Source organism: Cetorhinus maximus, chromosome 6 (assembly GCF_964194155.1).
Source record: "Cetorhinus maximus chromosome 6, sCetMax3.hap1.1, whole genome shotgun sequence".
Lineage (NCBI taxonomy): Eukaryota > Metazoa > Chordata > Chondrichthyes > Lamniformes > Cetorhinidae > Cetorhinus > Cetorhinus maximus.
Window position 1 is genome coordinate 127,899,264 of NC_135884.1, and position 27,186 is coordinate 127,926,449.

Below are 27,186 nucleotides of genomic sequence, written 5' to 3' on the forward strand. Positions count from 1 at the left end.
CACACATGAATAATGACCACTAGGGTGAAGTATAGGTAGAAGTCAATGGGTAAACAAACTAGAAAATAATCTATCAGTTAGCATATTAACAATTAAAAGGTCAGATACTTACTCCAAATGCCCAGAATCCAAAGATGATAATCACAAAGTCTATTACATCCGCTAGAAACATGAGAGCGTAGACATCAGTCGCTGCACGATATTTTGTATTGATAATGTCATGGAAATACTTATACAGAGGCCTGTAGATGCTTCGAACCCTGATAACATTAAAATGGTGCATTAAGTTACAACAGTAAGAAGGTAACAAAGCAATTTTAAAGGCCTTTTTTTTTTAAGTAGAAGCCATTCCATTACAGCATTCAATCATATAGAATCATAGAATGGTCACAACACAGAAGACGGCCATTCAGCCCATCATGTCTGCTGGCTCTCTGCAAGAGTAACTCAGCTAGTCCCACACCCCCCTGCCTTTTCCCTGTAGCAAATGCTTTCTCCTCAGATAATTATTCATTTCCCTTTTGAAAGTCAAAATTAAATCTGCCTTGCCACACTCTTAGGCAGTGCATTCCATATCCTAACCACACGCTGTGTAAAAATGGTTTTCCTCATGATGCCTCTGGTCCTTCAGCCAATCACTTGAAATCAGTATTCTCTGTTCTCGATCCTTCCACCATTGGGAATAGTTTCTCCCTATCCACTCTGTCCAGGACCCTCATGATTTTGAATGCCTCTGTCAAATCACCTCTCAAACGTCTCTTCTCCAAGGAGAATAACCCCAATTTCGCCAAAGTATCCTCATAACTAAAGTCACTCATCCCTGGTTCCATTCTCGTAAATCTTTCCTGCGCTCTCTCTAGTGTCTTCACATCCTTCCTAAAGCGTGGTGTCCAGAATTGGACATAATGAATTGTATTTAATGGATGGGGAAGGTCTTGAACCTGAAACATTCGAACCTGAAAGTGTCCGGTCCCGGTCTATCTCAAATGACCCTGGAAAGGCAAAGTATCTCAAGAATTTGAACAATAGGTTAAGCAAGTCCTTTAACCCTGCTACTATACGCTGGCGACAGTAGTTGTATTTCCACCGACAGCCTTTATCCCAAAAAGATGTTCTGCCTACCAGACATCAAGCAATTTCATGTACAAATTTCAGTGCTGGTGTGATGCCAGGTACGTAGGCTGTACGACTCAACAATTGGCTGATTGAATCAAACAACATGTTCCTCTGACTGTTCAGAATAGGCAGAGTACAGACTGCACTAAAACAGCTAAAACTAAGAACCCAAAACAGAATGCCTACTGTTAGATATGATTCCGCATTGGGCAGCATTTGATGGGCAATCCTGAGTGTACTAATAGCTACACTAACAACCAACTTAAGATAATCAGTCAAGCTCGTAATGTGGATCATTTAAGCTTGCTCAAAGTGACATACATTCATACACAGGAACCCATTCTTTGCAAACAAAAGGAATATGTTCGAGCCTTGCATCTTTTTGAATTACCCAGGAGCTTGGGGAGTGTATAGTTCCCTGCTGCTTTTTCCATGGCAATGCCTCGGCCAATCAGAGTCAACTTGCCAACCAATCAGCACCCTTTTTCTCCTGTAGCATAAAATGTTGTGATTGTTTGAAATTTTGCATACTTGCATTTGTCCTGATGAGTGTAAGTTGAAAAGCTTTGGCAACATGTCTCTCTTTTCAGCAAGTTACGAGCTCTGTACCAACAAGTGACTTTTTGACAAATATTGTCCTTCCCTCCTCTCCACACAAGCCATTACGGACACTTGCACCTCTCTGCTTTCTCTCTTGGTGAGAGGCAGAGACCTGGGGGTGAAACACTCCCTGAAAAGAAACAGCAGCCTCTCAACCTGGCCATGGCTGCAGTTTCACTGATCAAAGGCTTCACACACTGTCAGTTTCACTGAAGATGCTTTTCCTGTTGTGCACTCACCTTTTTGATTATTTTAATCGCTTACCTGACAGCAGTATGGGGGTTCACTGCTTGCCTCTAATCCCATCCCGGTGAAACCTTTAGGAGACTTGCACCCAAATCTGCCTCCTCTTGCCTGAGATAATTCCACCCTTACACTGCAACCCAGCCCCACAATGTTTGTGGCTTATGCACATATCTGGGTTAAAAATATTTAGGGCCCTGAGCATTGAGAACATTTGGGGCTCAGCAACAACCACTTCACCTCCCAATGTCTCTCCTTCGCTCCATTAAAGCACAAATGTGTATTAAAACATATATAGGTTTACACTTATTGATAATAGTGTTTATATGCAGATTTTGCACAATAACTTTTACCAGGGAGCCCCAGCTTTGCACAGGGTCCCTGGACATGGACCCATAAGCTGTTGTATTAGCCCATTCCCGTATATACACATAATGATAGGTTCTTGCTCAATCTGTAAGTTGGATGGATCTACATTAGACTAATAGCTAAACTAGCTATTGTAGAATAACAATTCATCTTGCAATAGTTTCTATTACATCTGCCTTTGCTTGACACTCAAACTTAATTTAAATCAATCTTAAATAGTTTAGATGTCCTTAATCATATTTAAATGAGAAAACACATTGATGGTTTAATTACAACTTGATTTGTTTAAAATTAATTTCATGCTTTGCACCCTTAATTTAAATCACCTTTTTAAATGTCCTTGTTAATTGAAACACAAGTACTGTGTGCACTTACTTCTTAAAGAGAAAACTCTTTACTTTCATCCCAAATTCTTTCAGTTTCTTGCTTGCCTTTTCCTTCTTGTTGCGTTTCTTTCTGGGCTTTGGAGAAAGATTTTCCTTCGCTGCAAGAATAATATTTTCTAATAAGCCTTTTTACTTGCTACCACAATTCACAAAGATCTTCAAAATGCCTCATATTCCTTAATTGCAATTTTGTGATGCAGACTGATGAATTCTATTTCATTAAAGAGAGTTTAGTTTCATTCCTGGGACAAATTATTATACTCCTTTATGTAGCCTGCATGTGCAAAATCGGAATAAGTCAGTACTGATCTGATATGCTGTGTGGTTTATACCAAAAGAAAATGTATTGCACTTCCCTCAACTTCCTGAGCAATCAGTAAAAACCTGTTGTGCCCGTTACTCATGTAGGTAGGGGTGTGATATGTATTTTCAGTGTTAAAAGGTAACATTATAAAGAAAGATTTATACGTATGGAGCACTTTCCTACAACCTCAGTACATCCCCTAGCACTTTGCAGCCACTGAAATACTTCATGTGTGACGAGAATAGCTGTTATTTTGCAGTACGTTATCACCTTATCATTGTGCAACTTTATCATTTGTTTCCTGCAAACTCTCTCTCAAAAAAATTCTCATCTCCCATCTTTTTCCCCCCAAGTAATTTTCCGAAGTCTGAAATAAGTGTCTAAACAAAAATTTTAAATCACATGTTCACAATATGATTGAGTCATCCTTATACATGAATCACAGAAAGTTAACATGGAGGTCCAGCGAGCAATTAGAAAGGCAAATCATATGTTAGCTTTTGTTAAGAAGAGTTTGTAGTATAAACGTTAAGATGTCTACAGGGCATTGGTGAGACCACACCTGGATCAGTGTGTGCTGTTTTGGTATCCATATCAAAGGGAGGACATACTTGATGTAGAGGGAGATCTGGGATGAAGGGCTTGTCCTATGAGCTGAGATTCAGTAGATGAGGCTTATATACTCTGGAGTTTAGAAGAAGAGGTGATCTAATTGAAATATATAAAATTTTTTAAGAAGCTTGCCAAGTTTGATGCTGAAAATATGTTTCCCCAGCTGGTGGATCTCGAACATGTGATCACAGACTCAGGTTAAAGGGTCGGCCGTTTAGGGCTGAGACAAGGAGAAATCTATTTACTCAAAGGATTGTGGATCCTGCAATTCTCTATCCCAGAAAACTGTGGATGCTCATTTGTTGAGTATATTCAAGACAGAGGTCAGATTTTTGGATACTAAGGGAATTAAGGGGTATGGGGATATTGTGGGAAGTGGGGTGTAGAGGTAGATCAGCTAGTAAACATTTGGTAGTACAGAACTTGAGTATTGCTGAAAAAAAGAGACATTTTTTGTCAAAGCTTTTCATCTTGCACTCATCAGGTCAATCTGCACAAATTAATTGAGAATCAGTTTTCTCATCCAGTATAAATTGCTGTTGCTTTTACATTTGATATTCTTGCAAATTGTCCTGATATGTACAAGACGAAAAGCTTTGACAAAAAGCATCTCCTTTCTTTCTGCCATAATCTTGCTGAATGGCGAAGCAAGTTCAAGGAGCCAAAGATCCTATTCAGCTCCTATTTCTTGAGTTCTTAAGTTGTGTGTGTGTCTGCTGATGCCTTCATTGTACTATATAATGCCCAAGCTTCTCACAGGCGCCTTGAATTGGACTGTAATTAGAAAGTTCACATTTTCTTCCAGCTGAGGAAGAGAAAAACAGGGGGACAGGCAAAGTCTGAAACAGAGATACATGTCAAGGAGCAAATCACAAAATTTGGTCATCAGTGATCTTGGCCATCCTGAGATGGTGCGCTGATTTTTCCCAGCCCAGCTGTGTCTTAGGGCAGGATTTTTACCTCTTTGGGCGGGTGCAATGGTCGGGCCCGGGAGTGGACGCCAAACCAACCGCACCCCCCCTGCAACCGGACCCCGATTGCGATTTTCATGCTGGCTGGCCAATTAACAGCCAGCCAGCGTGAATCGTGCGCTGGGAGCCCAAGTGGGAAAAGTGTCGTGTGGGGGGGCACAGATACTTTAAGGCATAAATCTGCCTCAGGGAGCTGAAGATTTTTAAAAACATAAATAAAGGCTTTAAAAATGTTAAAAACATGTCCCCTCACGTGACTCTGTCACATGAGCAGGGACATGTTATAAATGAGATTTCAACATTTTTATTGTATTTTTAATTCCTGTTGGAAACCTCATACCGCCCGTGGATGAGGCTTCATAAAAAATCCAATTTCGCCCGCCCGCCAATCGAATGGTTGGACGGGCAGCGAAAAATCCAATTTAATTAATTGATTAGGGGCCTTAGTAGGTCTCTTAATTGTCGGCGGGCGCGCTGCTGCCTCTCGCGCATGCCCACCAAGCAAAATATTGTGAGCGCAGGATGCTCGCCCGACGTCATCTCGCACTGTTTTCCTCTGGTTTGGGTCGGACGGGCGCCCGCCCTCAGAGGTGGTGGTATTGGGGGTAAGGGGTGGAAAAAATAGGCAGACGATAGATCAGAATAGCTCCCCAATGCATTCCTGCTGCGGGGATATTTTCCGGAGCGGGTGGGATACCGATCGGCTGCCCACTCCACAGAGGCAGGCAGGAAATTGGGACTATTAAGATCCCAATTAGGTCCAATTTTGCCACATCGCGAGCCTTTTGCCAGCTCAATAAAGGCGGCCTCCCTGTGGCAGACCGGGGAGCTATCGGAGCGGAAGAATCCGTGCTCCATAGAAGGGGCTCCTAGCGGGAAAGGACACACGTATGGCCCAAATGATGCATCCAGAGGGGTTTCTCCTCGCTCTGAGGGACCTAATGGCTTTGCCCCTCATAATTTTACTTCAAATACATGCCTCCAAGGATGCCTCATGTTGTAATGTCCTTTAGGGAGGGAAATCTGCTGTCCTTACCTGGTCTGGCCTACATGTGACTCCAGATCCACAGCAATGTAGTTGACTCTTAAATGCCCCCTGAACAAGGGCAAATAGGGATGGGCAATGAATGCTGGTCTAGCTAGCGATGCCCACACCCCATGAATGAATTAAAAAAAAGCATCTGGCCTGCCTCAGCAGTGCCCATCTCTCCCTGTGGGGCTGATGTGGTTACAGAGCTGGCAGCCCTGCCGGCAGCACTGAGAACTCACATCTCTGCCGACAATTGGGAGGCCACCTCTGGGTGGAGTGTGCTGGAGTGCGCGCTGCTAGTAAGTTACATACGAACATACAAACTAGGAGCAGGAGTAGGCCACTCGGCCCCTCAAGCCTGCTCTGCCATTAAATCAAGTCATGACTGATCTGCTTGCAACCTCAACTCCACATTCCCGCCTCCCTGGATCACCTTTCTCGCTTGCTTATCAAGAATCTATCAATCTCTGCCTTAAAGATATTCAAAGACTCTGCTTCCACTGCCTTTTGGGGAAGAGAATTCTCACAACCCTCAGTGAAAAAAATTCTCTTCACCTCTGTCTTAAATGGGCAACCCCTTATTTTTAAACAGTGACTCCTTCTTCTACAAGAGGAAACATCCTTTCCACATCCATCCTGTCAAGAACCCTCAGGAACCCTGAGGATGTTTCAATCAAGTTAGGATTCAGAACCCCCATTTGGTCCTGATGCCAGGCTCCTAAAGCTGGCAGTAAAATCCAGCCTGTCAACCCTACCTTCCTCGGGTCACAGATGCTTTTGCCCAGAGGACGGTAGGGTTGACGAACTGGATTTTACTGTTTTAATTTCAGAATTCTAGCAACTGCAGCACTTTGTTTTTCTTGGCATTTTCTAAGCAGCTGCTCCTGGTTACGCAGGGTCCAATTATGTTAGTACAGTCTCCACCATATGTGAGGGGAGGGGGCGGTTAAGTTTACAATTTCCTACAAACAGAAAGAGTGAAGGCAATAGCCCTTTAAAGGAGCAGCGGTGCCACTTGCTGATTAGCTACTGAAATGTGTGGACAATCCCTTCCTCCACTGGTTATAAATACAACTACTGCACATGCTGGCAAAACAAAAGCAATGTTATTTGTTCATCCTCCACAATTTAGCATCATCCCAAGCTCCAAATATTTATCCAATTTTTCCTTAAAGCCGAAATGTGAGAACGTGCTCTGTGCAAATTGTTTGCTCTGACTACACTTCAAAAATATTTCTTTGACTTTGGAATATCTTTGAAAGGTTTTTGTACAAAAGCAAGTTTATTTCTTTGACTTATTTCCACCTGTAAAAGTTATCTTCATGTGTTTGCTCATCTCTCGTTCAATTCTAGACATTTTTAAATGTAATATTTTTAACCATTTTACATGTCTCTTCTATTCCTTGCAGCCACCCTGCCTCACCACACATACTAGAGGGCTGTTCCAGGCCCTGTTCAGTCACGCTGTCACATTCTTCAATCTGGCCTGTCACAGAGAGTCGACGGCACAAAAACAGGCCATTTGGCCCAACCTGTCTATGCTAATGTTCATGTTCCACAAAAGCCTTCTGCAACCCCATCAACATATCTAATTATTTTCAACTACCATGTTCTTATCTAGCTTCCCCTTAAATACATCTATGCCATTCACCTCAGCTACTACTTATGGTAGCGAGTTCCATATTCTAACCAAGCTTTGGGTAAAGAAGTTTCTCCTGCTGTTTCCCACTGCTTGGCCACTCCAACTCCGCCTGTTAATTAATTTTTACACTGTGCTTGGCCATCCTCTTTCGTTCTTTTGCACCATCTACCATTTCCCTTTCTTGTAATCTCACGCCTTCAACCACCTGCATGAAGTCTGTGTTCATTCAGCTGCTAAGTTTCCCATTTGAAGCAGTGTCACTGAACATTTATTTGCTGCGGTTTCCTTCCAGCCAGTGTTTTCTCTGTGTTGCAGTGAAGACTACTCCAATTTAATGGAAATGTTTACTTCCTCCCGAGCCCTGCTGCAGGCAACACCACTCTCTCTTCTCCTATTCCCTGTTTCTTTCCCGTTGCTGGTTTCAATGGTCGAACACTTTATCTTTCACATTATTACCCATGGCCTCTGTTTTAGTAAACACTATCACTTTGACTCTGGCCCAACCTAACTATTCTTCCTGCTTCCAGTATCTGCCCGTTCATTCTTGTTTGGTAATTTTGAAAACCCTGCCCTTCATCATCATTCAGAATCATACAATGGGTACAGTACAGGAGGAGGCCATTTGACATGTGGTGTCTGTGCCAGTTCTCTGTAAGAGGTACTTTGCCAGTCCCGCTCGCCCGCCTTTTCCCCATAGCTCCGTAAATGTTCTCTCTTCAGATAATTATCCAATTCTCTATTTAAAACCACAATTGAATCTGCCTCCACCACACTCTTGAGCAGTAATTCCAGAGCCTAATCACTCGTTGTGTAAAGTTTTTCCTCGTATTGCTGTTGCTTCTTTTGCCAAGCACTTTAACTCTGTGCTCTCTGTCTCTCTACACTTCTGCCAATGGGAAAGGTTTCTGCTCATCTACTCTGTCCAGAACCCTCCATCAAATCTCCTCTTAACCTTCCCTTCTCAAAGCAAAACGGCCCCAGTTTCTACAATCTATCCTCAGAATTGTCTCTCATCCCCGGAATCATTCTAGTAAATCTATACTGCACTCTATCCAATGCCTTCACATCCTTCCTAAAATGTGGACTTTAAAGAATTGGGCACAATTTTCTAGTCGAGGCCAAACCAGGATTTTATAAAGATTCATCATAACTTGTTACCGTTTGTACTCTACGCCTCTACTTATAAAGCCCTTATACGACGTCTTCTTCACCTTCAACTCATCCCAGTATTGGGCCCCCTGCTCCCCTGCTTCTCCTTCAGTCAGGTTAATATTCCATTGCCACCTGTCACATCGAAGGTCTCCAGGTGCCCGAAAGCACTGTCATCGCTCACTGTCACTCCGCTCTCTGCTGCATTATCTCTGTACCTCCCTGTTGCTACTGTTTCTCTGTTCCAGCCTTCTAACTCTTGCAGTGCTATGCTTTCCTTTTCCTTCTGCCCTGTTATGACCTTCAATTTAGCAAACCAGCAATCTCCTGTTTGGTTCTCCTCTTTTTCACAGCTCCTATCTCCTCTCTTTTATAACGTTCCTCTTATGTTGCTTTTATGGTTTCTTTTCTGATCAGCCCCAATAGACATATTTTACAGCATTTCAGTGGCATTTAATTTGTTTCTTCGATGGTAAAGATATTGTTTTCAACACCAAAGCACTTAGGTAAAGGCTCAGGGTCATAAATATATATATATATATATATATATAAAATTAAACAGTGTTAACTAAGTCGTAACAAAAAAGCACCTGTCCTTCTCTCGAAGTATCGTTTTATAAAATTATATATATATTTTCAATGTCACGCGTTTGAATATGTACCTATATCAAATCACTAAATTAATCAACTTAATGTAATTGTCACTTTAGATGCATGGACACATTGTGAACCAGGCAATTTATTCTTTATTTTAGAACTGCACTTTCATATTAGTTTGTTAAATATTGTGAATCTTAGCACTCCTAACATTAGGTGTAAGTGTTAGGGTGCAAAGGAGAAATGGAAATTATACAACCTGGTAATAATTGAGGGATCAATTTTTAAAGGACCACAATTGCCATGGAAAATATTTCTTGGTTACAAACCACAAAATAAGATCAATAGAGGAAATATGCAGCATTGTTCTTTTGCAAGTGGCATCAATGTGACAAATGACACATTTTTCATCTCTCTTAGACAAATGAAAATATACTTTTTCATGGAGAATGTGCCACTAATTAGGCTTTAAAAACACACACACTCACAGAATGCAGTGCTCTAGTCCAACACTTGTTTCCAGAACAGTTGCCAGCCAGAAAAAAATGATTTTCTTTCCCCCCCAGGAGACTTTTAGCTGCAGAAGTATTATATTCTCCAAATATCATTTCTTGCAGAGTTTTTGAAGCTAACGTGAGATATGGTTATTGTTTGAAAATGGATAGAAGGGAAAGGATTGGACCAACTTCATCCAAAATTCATCCAAAAGTTTAAGCAGCAAAAGAAAAGTAACAAAAGCCTAATGAAAGGCTAGATGAGTTCACAGGACAACGTGTTATATACTACTTGAGTGATGTTCACTCTTTTGACATGGGGATAAAATGTCTCAACACAAACATCTGTGTTTACTGGATTTCAGTGGCTGCAATACCTCACTAAATACTGGATTAAATTTTGAGTCAAGTACTGTTATCATGTCAGGCAGCATTCCTAATGGCCTCTAACCTTTAGCCTGCTTTCTCCTCCTGAAGTGGAATCTGGTCTTTTTTATGTCCTGCGCTGGTTCTAAGACAGAAATGTGCTCATCTGCAGCTGCATCCAGGCTTTCATCCTGTGATTTTGATGTGGCCTCCTTTTCTTTCATAATATCCTTCTTCTTTTGATCTTCCTGATCACCCCATAGTCCGTACCGCTGGAAATGGTAGAATGGTGGAGAATTACAGCATTTACACGTGGTTGAGAAGAAACACGGCTTTCATCATGTTACTGTTTATTTAGACGCAAACGAAGTAACGCAATCCACAGTCACTATCGAGGTTTAACTGCATCCCAGTTAAAGTGCATTAAAAATCAGCTCATGTTGACCTGTGAACATAGGGAGAGATTCCTGCATTGCAACAGGAGGCCAAAGGCACTCTCGACATCAAGCTTTGTACACATGAGACTGGTGAGGTGAAGTTTACTACTTTTATGTTTGTTCATGAGCTGTTCGAGAAGATGAGCAGCCTTCTGGAGCGGTTACAGCCTGTGTGGCGTAGGGGCAGTAGGCCCAATACTGTGTGCCTGAGCCACAGGGCTTTTAGGTAGGGAATTTCAACTTTCAGCTGCTGTATCATCGGCAGCGATCATCATACAAGCACTGGAAGAGATGGGGCAGGTTGGAGGGGTGACTGGGAAGAGTGAGTGATCAGGAGGGAGATGATGATCACCAAGGGACCACCAAGCCCCAATTTTACTTTTGCCTGTTTCAGCATGAGAGAGATCTGAACAATTTAAGTCTCACCGAGAGGAATGTACGGAACCCCTGCTCACTCTACACACCCCAAACGCTCCCCAAGTTAAAATTGGGACTCCTTCTGGCAGGAACTCCCAAATTTGAAAAATTTGGACTCGCCAAAAAAGATAATTTCAGTTTGTTGAAAATAGTCTCAATTCACTGGGTTTGCTGTTGGAAAAAGGAACTTTTTGCTCTATTGATGGTTCAGTTCTCACTTCCCACCATAAACAAGGAGCGATAAACTAAAATATCATATTTTCAAAGCATATTTATGTTCGGTGTTGCTATGTTTCAGGCCACTGTACAAATGTCTGTCTTATCAACATTATTGAAAGTTACTATGTCCAACCTTTAGCAGTGACTGATGGAACAAAAGCGCCAGTAGCTGAATCAGGTCATATTTAACATAACCATCTGTCTTCTCCAATCCGAGAATTCGTGGTGGGAAGAATGGCTTGTCTTCATTAAGTGAAGTGATATAGTAGCTGTTCCAAGGGAAGAATCCAAATTGGAATAAGTATTTAATGACCACCATCACCTGTAAAGTCAAATGAATGCAGGTCACATTTGAACAATATGCTTGCATGAAAGCGGTGAATACCGAAGATAATGCAGGAAAACAGTGAAATATCATAGGTATTACGATAACTAAAGCCCACAGTGATCTCCATGGTAAGCGTTTTACACAATGTCAAATGGGCAAAGCAAACCAGAGCACAAGCAACTCAGGAATTTGAAACAAGACACAAGTGCACTTTTACAGCCAATTAATTACCTTTGTATTGTGATCACTGTTGTAATTGTAGGGAATTGTAGCAGCTAATTTGCTTACAGCAAGATCCCACAAACAACAATGAGATAAATGAACACATTATCTGTTTTTCATAGCTGGCTGAGGGATAAATGTTACCTAGAACACCAGATGAACACCCTGCTCTTCTTCAAATAGTGTCGTTGGATCTTTAAAGTCCACCTGCGAGGACAGGCGGAGCCGTGGTTTAAAGCCTCATCTTAAAATTGGCATCTCGGGCAGTTCCAGTGCTTCTTCTGTACTGTACTATAATGTCAATGTAAACTATGTGCTCAATCTCTGGAGTGGGACTTGAATTTACAACTTTTCAACTCAGGGGCAAGAGTTACTGAGGCAAGGCTGGCTCCTAGTCTGTGAATTATAGTGTTATAATGAAAGTTTTATCAAAATGCAGTCCCATTTTGCATAACTCCATACATCACACATATACGTATTATTTACCTTAACACACAGGAAACCTGCTCAAATCATTCTGACTTTTAAGCAGAAACTTTAAAATATTTTTTTCAATTACACCTTAGTTTAAATAAAGCTTCATAATACCTAAATCTGTACAGTTTGCAATTCTCCCACAGCTCACCTCTGTGTAGATGATTGCTGTCATCCAAAATCGTTTGCTGGGTCTAGGCATTGAAAGCATAGCCCAGAGGAACATAAGAATGGGAAGGAAGAGTGTGATTACAGAGGCAGAGATCATATTGTTCAAGATTATGATGAAGTAGCAAGTCAGCTCTGAATAAGCAGCAATGACATGATACACAGCAAACACCAGTTTCAAAAATCGGTTCTGGGATTGGTAAAACCTCTTTGATTCTTCCAATTCTTCAATGGAAAAATGGCTGAAAAAGATGAAAACAAAGGTTTTAATGTTAAAATGCTACAGCCAACGAGTAATGTCTTTGGCCACTTTTTATGAATTTTTATCCCTGAGAAAACCCTGGAACTCCCTCCCTAATAGCACTGTGGGTGTACCTACACCACATGGACTGCAGCGGTTCACCACCACCTTCTCAAGTGCAATTAAGGATGGGTAACAAATATTGGCCCAGCCAGCAATGCCCACATCCCATGAAAGAATTAAAAAAATTAATACAGCACATTTTTCTAAGTGGGTAAGCCACAAATTGCTTCTAGTCCCATCACGAATTTCTGTTCATATCGTACAGTAATTTTTGAATGCCACACTGTAGTGCACTATATCAGTCATTAGACATATAAATATGGAACTATTCCATTTTGAGTTAAATATTGTTAATGTGATTATTTCTTTTCTATTGCATTGCACTGTACATTTAAGACAATTCTTGATAATAGCATATGACTGAGAAACAAACCCAAAACTCATTTTCACTGAATTCCTATGATCAGAACAAAAATGATATCAAGAATTGCAACTGACTCTTGCCCCTAAAGAAGAGGAGAATCGTTTAGTTTCCAACCCGTAATTTATTTAAGAACATCTTTCATTGCGAGTTTTTGTTAAGGCAGGACAAAATATACAAACAATTTGGACCTTTGCAAAGTTGCATTACTGAAAGGGAAATTTGTTAATCTCTTCAAATCAGGGAAGTAATCCAAGTTAAACTAAAGCATCCAACAACTTATTGAATTTGGCTCAGTTTTGACCACACATACACATGGTCTGAATAAAGCTACAATTTTTAAAATTGGCTGGCTCCTATTCAATTCTATACCTGCTTGTAAGCAGCTCACTGGCTGTTCTGGAGCGGGCAATGGGCTGAACAGCTACCTCCTCTGAGGCTGGCTCCGGTGAATCCACAACCAAACTCTCTTCCTCGATGTTTGATTTTGTACTGCAAACAGGAACCGGCTCTGGGAGATCCTCATCCTCATGGATCGTCAGGGGTTCTTCTTGTTCTTCAGAACTACTGAAATTTTAAAAAGTGACGTCATGAAATGGGACTGCAAAATCCTTCCTTACACTTTGTTGTAGGGTTTATTTTCTGATCTGGCAACACTGGCCTGAACCCTCTCCTTTTCACCAGGTCACTTGTCCCTCTACACCTCCATCCCCCACTGGGAAGGTTGGTGGGAGGGGTGTTTGGGGGGGAGGTTCTGCCAACCCTCCGCTTCTTGAATGAAGGACCAACTAGTCCCCATCCAGCAACCTCTTCCTCTGCCTGGCTGATCTTATTCTCATGTTGAACATCATCTGCCCTGATTCCACTCACTATCACCAAATGAATGGCATTGCTTTTGGAACCTGTAGGTCCTGCCTCTGCTTGCCTTTTTGTGGGCTGTGTGTAACATTCTTTGTTCCAGGCAAAAGCAAAATACTGCCGATGCTGGAAATCTAAAATAAAAACAATAAATGTTAAAATAGTCAGCAGCAGCTGTGGAGAGAGAAACTGGGTTAACATTCCATCTATAGATGCTGGCAGCAGCCTAAGTTGTGTCTTTAAAGGGACAATTGGTGGTCAATGCAAAAATGGTCCCAAGACCTTTGTAACATTCACAGGAGCTGAATTGCTTCTCTTTGCTCCACAAAATTACCAATTATTGGCTCACTCCCCATCCTTCATTGCACTGCGCCCCTTTCCCCAGCCCTCCTTTACTCATGGGCTGGCTGGCATTGGAGATAACCTGAAATTCTCAGGTCGAAAATCCACAAGGCCCATCAAGTTGCTGTTTGGTTATATTTAAATGAGGCACAGGCTTTGAAACAGCTCGGACTCCTTCACTGTAGAAGTAAATGGGCAACCATCATGCTCTGCTGCTCCATCCTCCAAAAGTTAAGATCTACAGATAAGAGTTCAAAGTGTGCCTGACACTATGGAAATGTCTCAGTACTGCATCAATACACGCTACCAACTGGCTGTGAATTAATGCAACTTATCCAATTCAGGCAAGTCCAGTTAACTACAAGTAGCCCGAGTTAAACGTTTAGTTGACAAATAAATGTTTAGCCAATGGTAAAATTTGAAAGTCCCTCTTCCGAACCCATTTTAAAAACCTATAGGACAGATACAATAGGGAGAATTTTAGCACTACCCTACCCAGCAGCAGTTAAAATGCACCTTGCAACATACCACCTATGATACCGCTACATTTCTGTGGGTTTCAATATTAGCAAGTGAGCATGATCTCTTCTGGAAAACAGTGGGGAAATGTTCCCTCTAATTTCCCAATTCTTGTGTGTGACCCAATTGTTGCACTGCGCAGTCCCTTTAACATTGCTGTGCAGCCTCACAAGTGCATATCTTAAGGGGACCACTTCCTGTGCATGGCCTGTTGGTTCTTGTAAATTCTGAACCATTGCGTTTTAAACATGCAGATCATGTTCTAATGGTGTCATTGGGGACCATCTGTAATCCTGTGAGGGATCCCTCATGCCTTACTTGCTGGACCACACCCGTTGGGAAGAGGAACATGGGCCTGAAGAGATCCAAAATGGTGGGCTTCTTTTATTTATTTTTTGCTTCTTGTGAATCAGGAGGAGGAGGAAATCCTCAAAGGTTTAGCTTCATGCCAGGGACCATTCAATCAGGTCTTCGTTGGTGACCTTCTGCTATCCAACATCCCACTCCTATCTGCGGGTCACATAGCTCTCTCCATTGGGTTTTGGGCGGGAGACTGGCTCCAATTAAATAGACAAAGCCAGGGAGTTTAAATCTCCCAGGCTTCACACTCTGGGGGTCTGGAGAGCTTTCCGTCTGCCTGAGCCCCTGGCCAGACCAATCCCTCTCATCGTTAAAATTTGCCATCACATTAGTAGAAATTTATGTCACAAGAAGCCAAATTACATGCCTATGAATATGTATTTATGCACCTGCCTTGATGTAATGATGAGAAGTGAACCATCCCCATCAGTGGAGTCTTCAGGCTTGGTGTCCTGCAACAGGGCTTGATCACTGTTCTCGAGTGTCTCGTAAAGGCCATCCAGAGGTCCTTGTACTTCCTCACCCTTAAAAGGTGATGGAAATTGATGGTAAAAATAAGAAGCATTGTGTATTAGGAAGGTTAGAAAACTTTGCAAACAACATTAAATGTATTAATTTATGTATAATAAGGAGAAAAGTCCTGTATAAGTGCAAAAAGAATCCAACATTATCAACCTCAGAAATAAAAATTATTTCTTGTTTATTTCTTCAGTTAAATGTGCATCATTTTAAGGGTGGCGTAAATTAGGGATGAGGAAGAGGACTTGAAGATGATCATATGTTTGCATTACTATGTTAAGGGGATATACTGTGAGCAGGATTATTTGCAATTGCTGGGTTTTAAGAAAACACTATATGAATACTTCTCCGGTGAAGAATAGTGATTTGTCTACAGGCCAATTCAGTTACTTACACGTGCAAGTTTCTGAGTCAACAGGTAGCGTTCTACCCACAGGACAGTAGATGTATCAAGGTACTGCCGAGCAAGGGTGTTCAACCACTGTGTCAGCCCATCCACCATGGCTAAGAATAGGATCCAGAGAAATCTCAGGATATCCATTATGCGCTGAACAACATTGCTCTTAGCTGAAAGACAAAGACGCAGGCTGTCATTACAATCGGTGAGCCACATCTGCATACTTTATGGAGTGAATCATAGAATGATACAGCACAGGAGGCTGCCATTTGGCCCATTCAGTAGACCTATCCAATTAGTCCCATTGCCTTGTTCCTTCCCCATAGCACAGCAGTTTTTTTTCTCTCTTCAAGTGCTTATTTAACTCCCCTTTGAAAGTTATTATTGAATCTTCTTCCACCACCATACCGGGCAGTGCATTTCAGATCACAACAACATGCAGCATAATGAAGCTGTTTCTTCATGTCCCACCTAGTTCTTTTAAAAATTACCTTAAATCTGTGTCCTCTGGTCACTGACCTTTCTGCCACTGGAAACTGTTTACTCCATCAAAACTGTCCTTGATTTTGAACCCTTCCATCAAATCTCCTCTTAATCTTCTCTCCAAAGAGAATGACCCCACCTCCAGTCTCTGCTGATAACTGAAATGCCTCATCCCGGGCACCATTCTAATTAATCTCTTCTGTGCTCTCTCCATGGCCTTGACATCCTTCTGAAAGGGTAGTGTCTAGAATTGAATGCAATACTCCAGCTGAGGACTAATTAGAGCTTTATATAGGCTTAACATAACATCCTTGCTTCAGTGCTCTATTCCTCTACTAATAATGCCAAAGATCCCATATGTTTTATTTTAACAGCCTACGTATTTGGCAATATATAAAATTATGCCGCATGTCTGGATACATTGCACCCCGGGTATTGAATTCTGATCCAATTTCTTGGGTACTGTATAAACGGCAAAAACCAGGAGCCTTTGTGGAATTTCTGCTTACAGGGAATTTCTTCTTCTTCTCCTTCTTCTTCTTCTTCTTTGGCATCATCCATAAAGGAAGTTTCCTGCAGTGATGCTTCTGGTCCTTCTGTTACTCCTGGAAGGTGCAAGTGAACATTTACACATAATTTATGCACTTTTCCTATTGAAACATGTACAACATTGACTGGTTACTGTTAATAACACCTATAAAGGTTACTCAACATCAATGAGGTTATCGAGTGTAATCACAGAAACTTCTTATCTGAATTTAGAGATATTTTATCAGCTTTTTGTTCTAGCAACAAAAGTGATAAACACATGGGCCTGAATTTTTCCCATGTCGATCGGGCTCGGTGGGAGAGGGTGGTCACGGAACCATCTGCCGCCTGTGATTGGCTTCGCGCCGCCATTTTATGCAGGCGGGCCAATGAAGGCCCGCCTAGCGTAATACGTAAGCGGTAGCGCTCAGCGTTACCCGTGCGGGTGGGAGGAGGAGGGAGAGTCGGGGCCAGCACTCTTTTGCACATGCCTGTGAAAGGGCGTTTAATCTCCCGGAGGCACTGAGCTGCCTCAGGGAGATTGAAGCGCTTTTGAAAATAAATAAATAAAACCAATAAAACTTTAATGAAACATGTCCCCTCACGTGATTGTGTCACATGAGATGGGACATGTTGTTATTTTTCATAGAAACTTTTTATTTAATTTACAAAAGCTTTAGGAAACCTCATCCCGCTCGTGGATGAGGTTTCCCAAAAAATGTAAAGGCCACTTGGCCTTTTCGCCTGCCCACCAACCGTTAGGTTGGACGGGCAATATTAACTTGACATTAATTAATTCGTTAATGGTCTTAACAGGCCATTAATTGGCTGAACAAAACATAGCGAGACAGCGTGATGACATCACAGTGCATGCTCGACATCATCGTGCATCATTTTACGTGGCGGCGTGTTGGGCCCACCCCCACATTCCGACTGAAAAATCCTGGCCACGATGTATTCAAGTTACAAATTTCAATTTGCATTTTGCGAATTCTCATTCTAACGGAAGGCTTCTCTGTCTTCACCTTGTGAACATTGAATGACAGTCTCCTTTCTGTTTATATCTGGCGAGGGTCATACCTATTGGATGGGATAACTAAGCTCTAATTGGGAACATTCAGAATACTGAGCTAAACGTACTTCCTATGAAAGAAAGTTGAAAATCCTGGAATAGCACAACTCTGAAGAGATGCATTTCCATCAGTTCACAGGTCTGTTGTGTATTTCCAGATTTGCAGCTTATTTCTAACCATTCCTCCTGTCTAAACCACAACAAAGGGGAAAACAATCGGCAGTAACAGAACAGCAAGGGAAAAGTAAAAACATATATCTAAAAATATCTAATGTTTTTGGGATGGTTTCCCCTTTTATCATTAGGGAATAATTTGAATTGAAATGTTTGCACACTGATTATCCTGATTGTGAAGAGTTATATTTATGTAAATGTTCACAATACAACCGATAAAATAAATAAAAGCCTAGAAAAATGTCCATCTATTTGAAAATGTTTAAATGCAGGTATACAAACAGTTTAATGCCACAGCTTAATTGAGACAGCTTTTCTGAAGTTTTATAGGCAACTACCAATTGAGTAAACTGACCTCCTCAATAAACATAAAAATAAGGCCACATTTAATTAATAATCAGAAATAACGGTACTTTTAAAAATGTTTTATTACAAAAAGATAGCAAAATTCTCAGATTAATAAACACAGGCTTGATTATCAACAGGACATTGGTCTTGGTGTAAGTACTGCAATTTGCCAGCCTGGAACCTACACAATTGCATCAGAGTATAGAGGGTCACAGTAGGTTTCTTCATTTGAATGGCATTGGCAGGCACCCACGCTATTATGGGTGCTTCTCAGGTGCCTCCTACATCCAGGGTTGCTGGAGAAGAAGCACTGACCAGCTGCCCATTCCCATTCCAGGATCACCCATCTACAAAGTCTATCTGCCCCATTTACCAGAGCACAGGTGATAACCCAAAGCTTGTAGCCACTTTATGACACTCTAGGAAAAGGCACCAGCTGGGAGGAAGGTATATTTTTATTTACCCACTGTACCAGCCAACCAGTCGATCCTAGGCGGGGACCAAGACAACTCCAAGCCTATGAGACACCTGCCCTGACTCTGCCCCACGTGGCTTGTATAAGCTTTTTTGGCTGGAATGAAATTTTGTCCAAAACAAGCCCTGCGGAGACTGGCAATGAGGGCAGGGATCCAGCATATTCAGGACCCAGTATATTCAGGTCTTAGTCTATTTCCAGGACCTTTTTCCATACTCCCAGACGGTGGGAAGGTGTTGGAAAGTATATGGAAACTTGAGACCCACATATTTAATGTAGGGCAATCAACATATAATGTTCACACATTTAAATTGAAATTAAGCTCCCCATCCTTGATTGCAGGAAGAAAAAAGCCACAAAGTAACTTTTAGATAGCGAGTTTTTATTCTGGTGTTATTGTTCTACGGCTGATTGTTCGTATCTGTATATATATTTCACAAATATATTTCTGATTTTGGCCTGATATAGCACATGAGGTCAGAAATTAGTCTGCACATTGCCTGCTTTTTAAGATCTACTTGGACAACTCAGATCCCAATATGTTGAGCAGGAAGCATGTGCCCACTTCCAGCTGAAAGTGTGCCACTTGCCATATTGGATAAGGACAAAAATTGTGCCCTTAATCATGCCTGCAGCAGGCGTTAGGCCCTTTGCATATGTAAATAAAGGGTCCTAATGCTTGTTTGAGGTCTCCTACCCAAAATTCATCCGTTCTGAGGCAGTGCCGGCAGCTCTCAGGGAAACCAAACCAAGAAGTCGCCTGTGGGGCCCAGTCAGGATGACAGGTAACTTAATTGAATATGACGCCGGAAGGAGTAAGTGTGCTCCTCCTGGCCCTACTTTAAAGGGACACATTGTGGCTACTCACTAACCCCCATGGTTTCCAACCTTCCTTGCCCCCAGACTTGATCCCCAATCTCCTGCCCTACCCCCCCAGTCACCAACTCCAATATCCCTCTCTCCTACTTGATCCTGACAAACCCTTACTCACTGGAGGGTTGTTATCACAGCTTGCAGTGGTCTGATTTTTCATTACGTTCACCAGTGGGCTCTGACGCCATGGAGGCTCCATTGAGGCCCACGGGCCAATTTCTGGGAGCCTTCTACCTCATTGTTCTGATGCACAGAACGTTACCTGGAAACCACCAACCCCTCTCCCCCCACCAACCCAAAGATGAGCATGTCTGAATTTCTGGGCCATGGTCTGTTACGCTAAGAGCAGATTTAAAAAAAGAAAACAATTTGTACGTAGGAACTGAGAATGTTTAATTTTACTGCTGGTTACAGACAGGGCCCTGAACACTCAGATTGGGTTACAGCATTCTCACCTGTTTTCTGCAATCGCTTACTTATCTCAGTAGCTTGCTGAAACTCCTGAAGTTGCCTTTTATGCTCGTGCCTTTTCTTTACGGCCAATTTTGCATTTGTTACCCAGGCTTGGTACGCCAACTAAACAAATCACAAAAACATAAAGAACACTTATTATTAACTAGCTATTGCTCATTCTATTTTGCAGGTCCAATAATAAAAGCCTGCATTTACATTGCAGCTTTCATGTGGAAAACTTCCCACAGCAGCTCACAGAGCAGGAGAAACACAAGGGAGAAAAGAGCTAAGGGAGTAACCAAGCCAAGGAGACCAAAATCAAGAATAAGATGATGGGTTTTTACAAAGGTTTTTAATAGGGAAGAAGCAGAGAAGCTCAGGGGAGTTCTCAAGAATGCAGTCATGGTAGCTCGTGGCTCTGGCTCCATAGTGAGGGGAAGAGAAGGGAGAAACACAGGAGGCAACAGTCCCGAAGCACTGAAGATAATGTAACAGCGGAGGGGATTGCAGAAACAGGGTGGCTGAAGCCATAAAGCATTTGAAGATAAGAATGAAGATTTTAAGTTTAGTGTGTTGAGGTACAGAGTAGATTCACGAGAAGAGTGGTGATGGTAGGCGAGATCACTGCAGCACATAATCCAGGTGACTGAGTTTTGAACAAGTTGAAGTTTATGAAATATGGAGGGTATGAAGACAGGAAGGTATTAAAGCTGCTTTTAAAAGAAAAAAAAAAACAGCTTTCTCAACTTGTTTACCATTTACAGAGATTTGAGTACACACTCTCCCAGGTTTTTCTGTTCCTGCACCCACTTTAAAATTGTACCATTCAGTTCATATTGCTTCTCCTCATTGTTCCGATTAAAATGCACCACTTCACACTTTTGTGTGTTAAATTTCACCTGCTATTTGTCTGCCCAGTTCACCAGTCTATGTCCTTTTGAAGTCTGTTACTATCCTCCTCATTGTTTACTATGGGCAGGATTTCCCAGTCAGCGAGCGGGGGCGGGGCCCGCTCACCGATGCATAAAATGACGCTGGATGATGTTGGGTGGAACTCCCGACGTCGCCCCGCGTCATTTCAATTTTCAGGTTAGCCGAAGCAGCTGTGCGCCCACCGACCTGTCAAAGGCCTATTGCGGCCACTGACAAACTCATTGACATTAAAGGACCTGCCCGTCCAACCTTAAGGGAGCCCTGCCGGGCTTCAGAGAAAGCATGAAGCCTCATCCATGGACGGGATGGGGTTTCTTGTAGGTTTTCAGAAATTTAATAAAAGTTCAACTAAAAGTGATGGACATGTCCCAACTCATGTGACAGTGCCACATGAGAGGACGTGTCGGGGAAATTTTATTTTTCTATTTTTAGCATTTTTACATTTGGAGCTGATCTCCCTGAGGTAGCACTGAGCCTCAGGGAGATGAGTGCGCTCTTTCATGCACACGCGCAAAAGAGCGCACTCTCAGCTTAGGGAGTTCCCCACCCCCCCCGCCTGCACAGGGAGTGCATAGCGCTTCCTGGCAGACGTCACACTGGGCAGTCCTTAATTGGCCCGCCCACGTAAAATGGTGGTGTTCCCCTGATCAGGGGCGCCGATCGGAGGCCTCCATGCGCCCGCTCCTGAACATCATCCCGCCGACAGGGGGAAAACTCTGCCCTATATTTTTGAGTTTTATGTTATCTGCAAACTTTGAAATTATGCCCTCTAAAAGAGCAGCAGTACACTACCCTTCAGTCTGAAAAACAACCATTCAACATTACTCTGCTTAATGTTCCTTAGCTGAAGTTGTATCATTGCTACCACTGTCCCTTTCATCACTTGGACTTTAATTATGCTAAAAAGTCTATATTGTGGTACTTTGTGAAACACCTCTAAAAATCCATAAACACAACTTCAATGGCACCGCCCTCATCAACCCTCTCCATTACTTTAAAGAAATTAAGTTAATCAAACATAATTTGCCATTAACAAACCTGTGCTGGCTTTGATTATTAGTCCATACTTTAAATTTGTGGTTTTAAGAGGGGATTGTGCCTTGTCCTTTTCCATAACTATCTAAATATGATAATATTATGACCACTGTTCTCCAAATTCTTTCTTACTGAACATACTCCATTTGCCCACTTCATTCCCCTGAACTAGATCTAAAGGAAAGTAGCAGACTTCAGGAGGGCATAGGCTGGTGAACTGGGCAGAAAAATGGTCTTGGTCTTAAATATATTCAACGATGGAGCACACACAACCCTCTGGGGTAGAGAATTTCAAAGATTCACAACCCTTGTTTCATGTTTAAAGACAGCAGAGCTTGTCAGTGTCTTCAGTGAGATGTCTTTATTGAACTGATCTAAGATGGTTGCTTACTGAGATTGTCTCGTGGCAGAGGTCACCTGACTATGGCAAGACAGATAGGACATGTAGTACTGTTGCATTTCAAAACCCAAACAACTGTTTGCGCAAAGTAATTTTGCCTCATCTCAGTTCTAAATGTCCAACTCTTTATCTTGAGACTGTGCTCCCATGTTTTAGATTCCCCAGCTGAGGGAAACAGCCTCTCAGTGTCTACCCTCTCAAGCCCCTTCAGAATCTTGTATGTTTCAATGAATTTGCCTTTCATTCATCTAAACTCCAGAGAATATAAACCCAATTTACTTGGCATCTCATTCCAGTAACCAAACTAGTGAACCCTTTCTGTACTGCCTCCAGTGCAAGCATACCTTAAATATGGAGACCAAAACTGCACACAGTACTCCAGATATGGTCTCACCAAAGCCCTGTATAATTATAGCAAGGCTTCCTTATTGTACTCTAATCTCCTTGCAATAAAGACCAACATGCCACTTGCTTCCTAATCGCTTGCTGTATCTGCATGCCAATTTACTGTATTCCTTGTACGAGTATATCCAAATCCCTCTGAACATCAACAGTTACAAGTTTCATGCCTTTTAAAAATATTCTGCTTTTCTATTCTCACTACCAAAGTGTATAATTCTCCACATTCTACCTTGTTGCCCACTCACTCAGCCTGTCTATATCTCCTTCAGCCTCTTTGTGTCTTCCTCACTGCTTGTACTCCCACCTAGCTTTGTATCATCAGTAAAGTTAGATACATTAATCTTGGTCTCCTTAGTTAAGTCATTAACACGGATTATAAATAGCTGAGTCCTCAGCAGTGATCCTTGCAGCATTCCACTCGGCATAGCCTGCCAACTAGAAAATGCCCTGTTTATCCCTAAACTTTGCTTCCATTAGCCAATCCTCTACCCATGCTACTATATTACCCCCTACTCCAGGGGCCCTTACCTTGCCTTTCGTGTGACACCTTACCAAATGACTTTTAGAAATCCTAGTATACTGCACTACTGGTTCCCTTTTATCTACCCTATTAGCTTCATTCTCAAAAAAAGCTTTCAAAAGGCCATGCTGACTTTGTCCAATCATACCATGATTTTCTAAGTGCATTGTTAAGGCTTTCTTAATAATAGATACCAGCATTTTAACCAACAATTGATGTCAGGCTAACTGGCCTGTAGTTCCTTGTTTTCTCTCTCCTTGCTTTCTTGAATAGCGGTGTTACATGTGTTAACTTCTAAACTGCTTGGACCATTCTACAATCGAGGGAATTTTTTTTTAATATTCATTCTCGGGCTGTGGGCTTCGCTGGCTGGGCCAACATTAATTTGGAAAATCATAGCCAGCACATTCACTGCCTCTGCAGCTAACTGCTCCAAAAGCCTAGGACATAGAGCCATCAGATCATTGGGGTTCATCAGATTTTAGTCCCTCAAGTTTCTCTCGTATTTTTTCCCTGCTGATATTTACCTTAATTTCCTCACTCTTGGTTACTTTCAATTCCTGCTAAGTAGCATATGTCTTCTACTGTGAAGACAGACACAAAATATTTGTTCAATGTCTCTGACATTTCCTCATTCCCCATAATAATTTTTCCTGTCTCTGCTACTAAGGGACCAATGTTTACTTTAGCTGCTCTCCTCCTCTGGCCGCCCTTTGCTGGTTTCTAAAATACTACAAACCCGCAGACTCTATTATTCTTTACAACATTATAACCCCCACCTTTTAATCTAATACTATCCTTCACTTCCTTAGTAAGCCACAGCTCTTGCTGAGCTTCTGTTCCTTAATGAAATGTATTTTTGTTCAACATTTTGAATTTTTAAAAAGTGTTTCCCACTATTTATTCATCAACATACCTTATAGTCTATCTACCCAATCAATCTTAGCCAGCTCTCCCCTCATACCTATGTAATTGGCTTTGTTTAATTTTAAGATTCTTGCCTGAAACTGGAGTATATCACTTTCAAACTTAATTTCCAATTTTCAGTTTGGTGGCCAGGCGTGGTCGGCGGGTCCAGGATCAGCCAGGGGACGGGCCGCCAACCATGATTGGTCCTTGGCCGCGATTTCACGCTGGCGGGCCAATTAGTGGCCGGCTAGTGTGAAATACGCGCTGAAAGGCTCAGAGCTGCCGGGGTGGGGGCAGGAGGAGGGCAGGCGCTGATGTAAGCATGGGCGCGGGGGAGCGCAGAGTGAAAGCTCCCTGAAGACAGAGAGCTGCCTCAGGGAGCTGAAGAATTTAGAAGCAATAAAGAAAGATTTTAAAATCCGGAAAATAATGTCCACGCATCAGAATCAGTCACCTGAACATATAAATGATGAAACTTCTGTCCAGACATTTTTATTTAATAACGGAAACCTCATCCCGCCCTTGGATGAGGTTTCATCAAAAATGCAAAGTCCGCCTGGCAGATTCACCCATCCACCAATTCTAAGGATGGACAGACTACAAAATATCGGGGGCAATTGGAACTTTAATGAGCTCAATTGTCCTCTTAATTGTCGGTGGGCACACTTCCAACCTCCATGTGTGCACCCTGGCCAAAATAACGCGTGAGTGCAGGATGACTTCATGACGCTCGCCCCACGTCATCGTGCACTATTTTACACTCGAGCAGGTCAGGCATGTGCTGACAGGCCAAACTAAAAATTCTGCTCAATATGTAATTCAATTGTATTATGATCACTATTTTCCAGTGGATCTTTTGCTATGAGATTATTAATTAATCCTTCCCCAATGCACAATACTAGATCTAAAATAGCTGTATCCCTCGTTGGTTCCACAAAGATTTTTGGAACAATACAGTCAATAAAGCATTCAACAGGATTAATTCCAGTCCACCTTTACCAAGTTGATTGGTCTAGTCTATATGAGTACTGAAGTGCCCCACAATGATGACATTGCCTTTGTTTCAAGCTCCAATAATTTCTTGCTCAATGGTCTGTCCAATGGTGTATTTACTGTTAGGCACCTAGAAACCATTCCCGCCAGTGTTTTCTCACGCTTACTATTCCTAATCCCTATCCAACTGGTTCTATTTGCTGATCTTCTAGCCAAGATGCTTTCTCACTACTCTCCTTATGTGATCCTTTATTATCAGGGCTACTCCTCATCCTTTTTCGTTCTCTGTCTTTTCAAAATGTCATGTACCCTTGAATATCTATTTCCCAACCTTGGTCACTTTATAAAGCTCTTTCTGGGCCTCAACTAGACTATTATGTCCAGTTGTAGTCAACACACTTTAGGAAAGATGTGAGGGTCCTTAAGAAGATGCAGAAGAGATTTACCAGAATGGTTCCAGGGATGAGGGATTTTAGCTACAAGCTTAGATTGAAGGAGATGGGTTTGTTTCCTCGGAGCAAGGGGATTACGGGGTGATTTGATAGAGGTGTCCAAGATTATATTTCACAGCCACTTGACAAGATTATAACAGGTTTGGATAAAGTGGATAAGGAAAAACTGTTCCCATTAGCTGATGGTACAAGGACTAGGGGACATAGATATAAAGTTTTAGGCAAGAGATGTGGTGGGGGTGGTGGTGCTGGGAGGGGTGCGGGGTTTGGGGGCGGGTGATGTGAGGAAGAACTTATTGATGCAGTGAGTGGTAATGACCTGGAACTCACCTGCAAGTGTGGTGGAAACAGAGATGATCAATGAGTTTAAAAGGAAATTGGATGGACACTTAAGGAAATAAACTTACAGGGTTATGGGGATAGAGCTGTGGAATGGGACTGACTACACTGCTCCACACGCAACCGGCATAGACTCAATGAGCCAAATGGCCCCCTTCTCTGCTGTAAATGAATCTATGACCTTGTAATTATGGCTCTGTAATTGCAATTAGATCTGAACCATTTATCTCTATCTGTGCCACTAGTTCATCTATCTTATTGCAAATGCTTCGTGCATCCAGATAAAAAGCATTTAATTTGTTCTACTACCATTTGTTCAGACCTTATTCGCTGATGCATTATTACCATTCAGCTCTCTGTTCCACTCTGTTTGTTCTGTACCCACTGACTTACTCACTGTCTGTCAGACAAAGAATTTTTTTTTTAAATCCCTCAAGTTAATGGTGTCTTTGCTCATAGGTGGTCACCAATGTTCTTGAATCAGGCTATAACTGGATGTGGAGAGCGACTCAAGTTGACCATCCAAAATTTTCCCTCTCTCTGTGAAGCAACATCTTGCTACTCATTTAGCAACTCCTCAAGACTCCACAACCCATGATCAAAAAATTGCCATTGTGGGTGTTACCCTGGGTCCTACCATCCTGTGGCACAATGTATTAGCACACCAAACCCTGTGTAATAATCTTTTACAATTAATTTGTGTTCTCTATTATTTTACCAGTACCTGGAATGCACTCTGTTTAGGAGGTTGCTCTTCCTCCTGCACACATTCTTCATCCTCTTCACTGTCTGACTCAAACAAGTAATAATCTCCTGACTGGAGCACTGCACAGATATATTGGAGAGAAAGTCACATAATCAGCTTCCAAGTCACAACTCAAGCGTTAACAATGCAGCAAATACAATATGTTGAATTAAGTTATTGAAGAAACC

General features: G+C 42.0%; 1 protein-coding gene across 5 annotated transcripts in view; it reads right to left on the reverse strand.

Moving 5' to 3' along the window:
• Positions 1-27,186, reverse strand: part of piezo1 (piezo type mechanosensitive ion channel component 1 (Er blood group)) — a 372,144-nt gene that overhangs the window by 23,210 nt on the left and 321,748 nt on the right. For 4 of the 5 annotated variants that reach the window (XM_078544496.1, XM_078544493.1, XM_078544495.1 and 1 more), the window contains 11 exons: positions 26,978-27,078; positions 20,273-20,393; positions 16,857-16,952; positions 15,862-16,034; positions 15,342-15,472; positions 13,242-13,436; positions 12,128-12,386; positions 11,086-11,274; positions 9,965-10,151; positions 2,704-2,812; positions 113-260 (listed from right to left, as the gene is read on the reverse strand). In XM_078544496.1, the coding sequence (XP_078400622.1) occupies positions 113-260; positions 2,704-2,812; positions 9,965-10,151; positions 11,086-11,274; positions 12,128-12,386; positions 13,242-13,436; positions 15,342-15,472; positions 15,862-16,034; positions 16,857-16,952; positions 20,273-20,393; positions 26,978-27,078 (1,709 nt within the window). The remainder of the gene's footprint in view (positions 1-112; positions 261-2,703; positions 2,813-9,964; positions 10,152-11,085; positions 11,275-12,127; positions 12,387-13,241; positions 13,437-15,341; positions 15,473-15,861; positions 16,035-16,856; positions 16,953-20,272; positions 20,394-26,977; positions 27,079-27,186) is intronic. The other variant, XM_078544494.1, reaches the window with a different exon arrangement.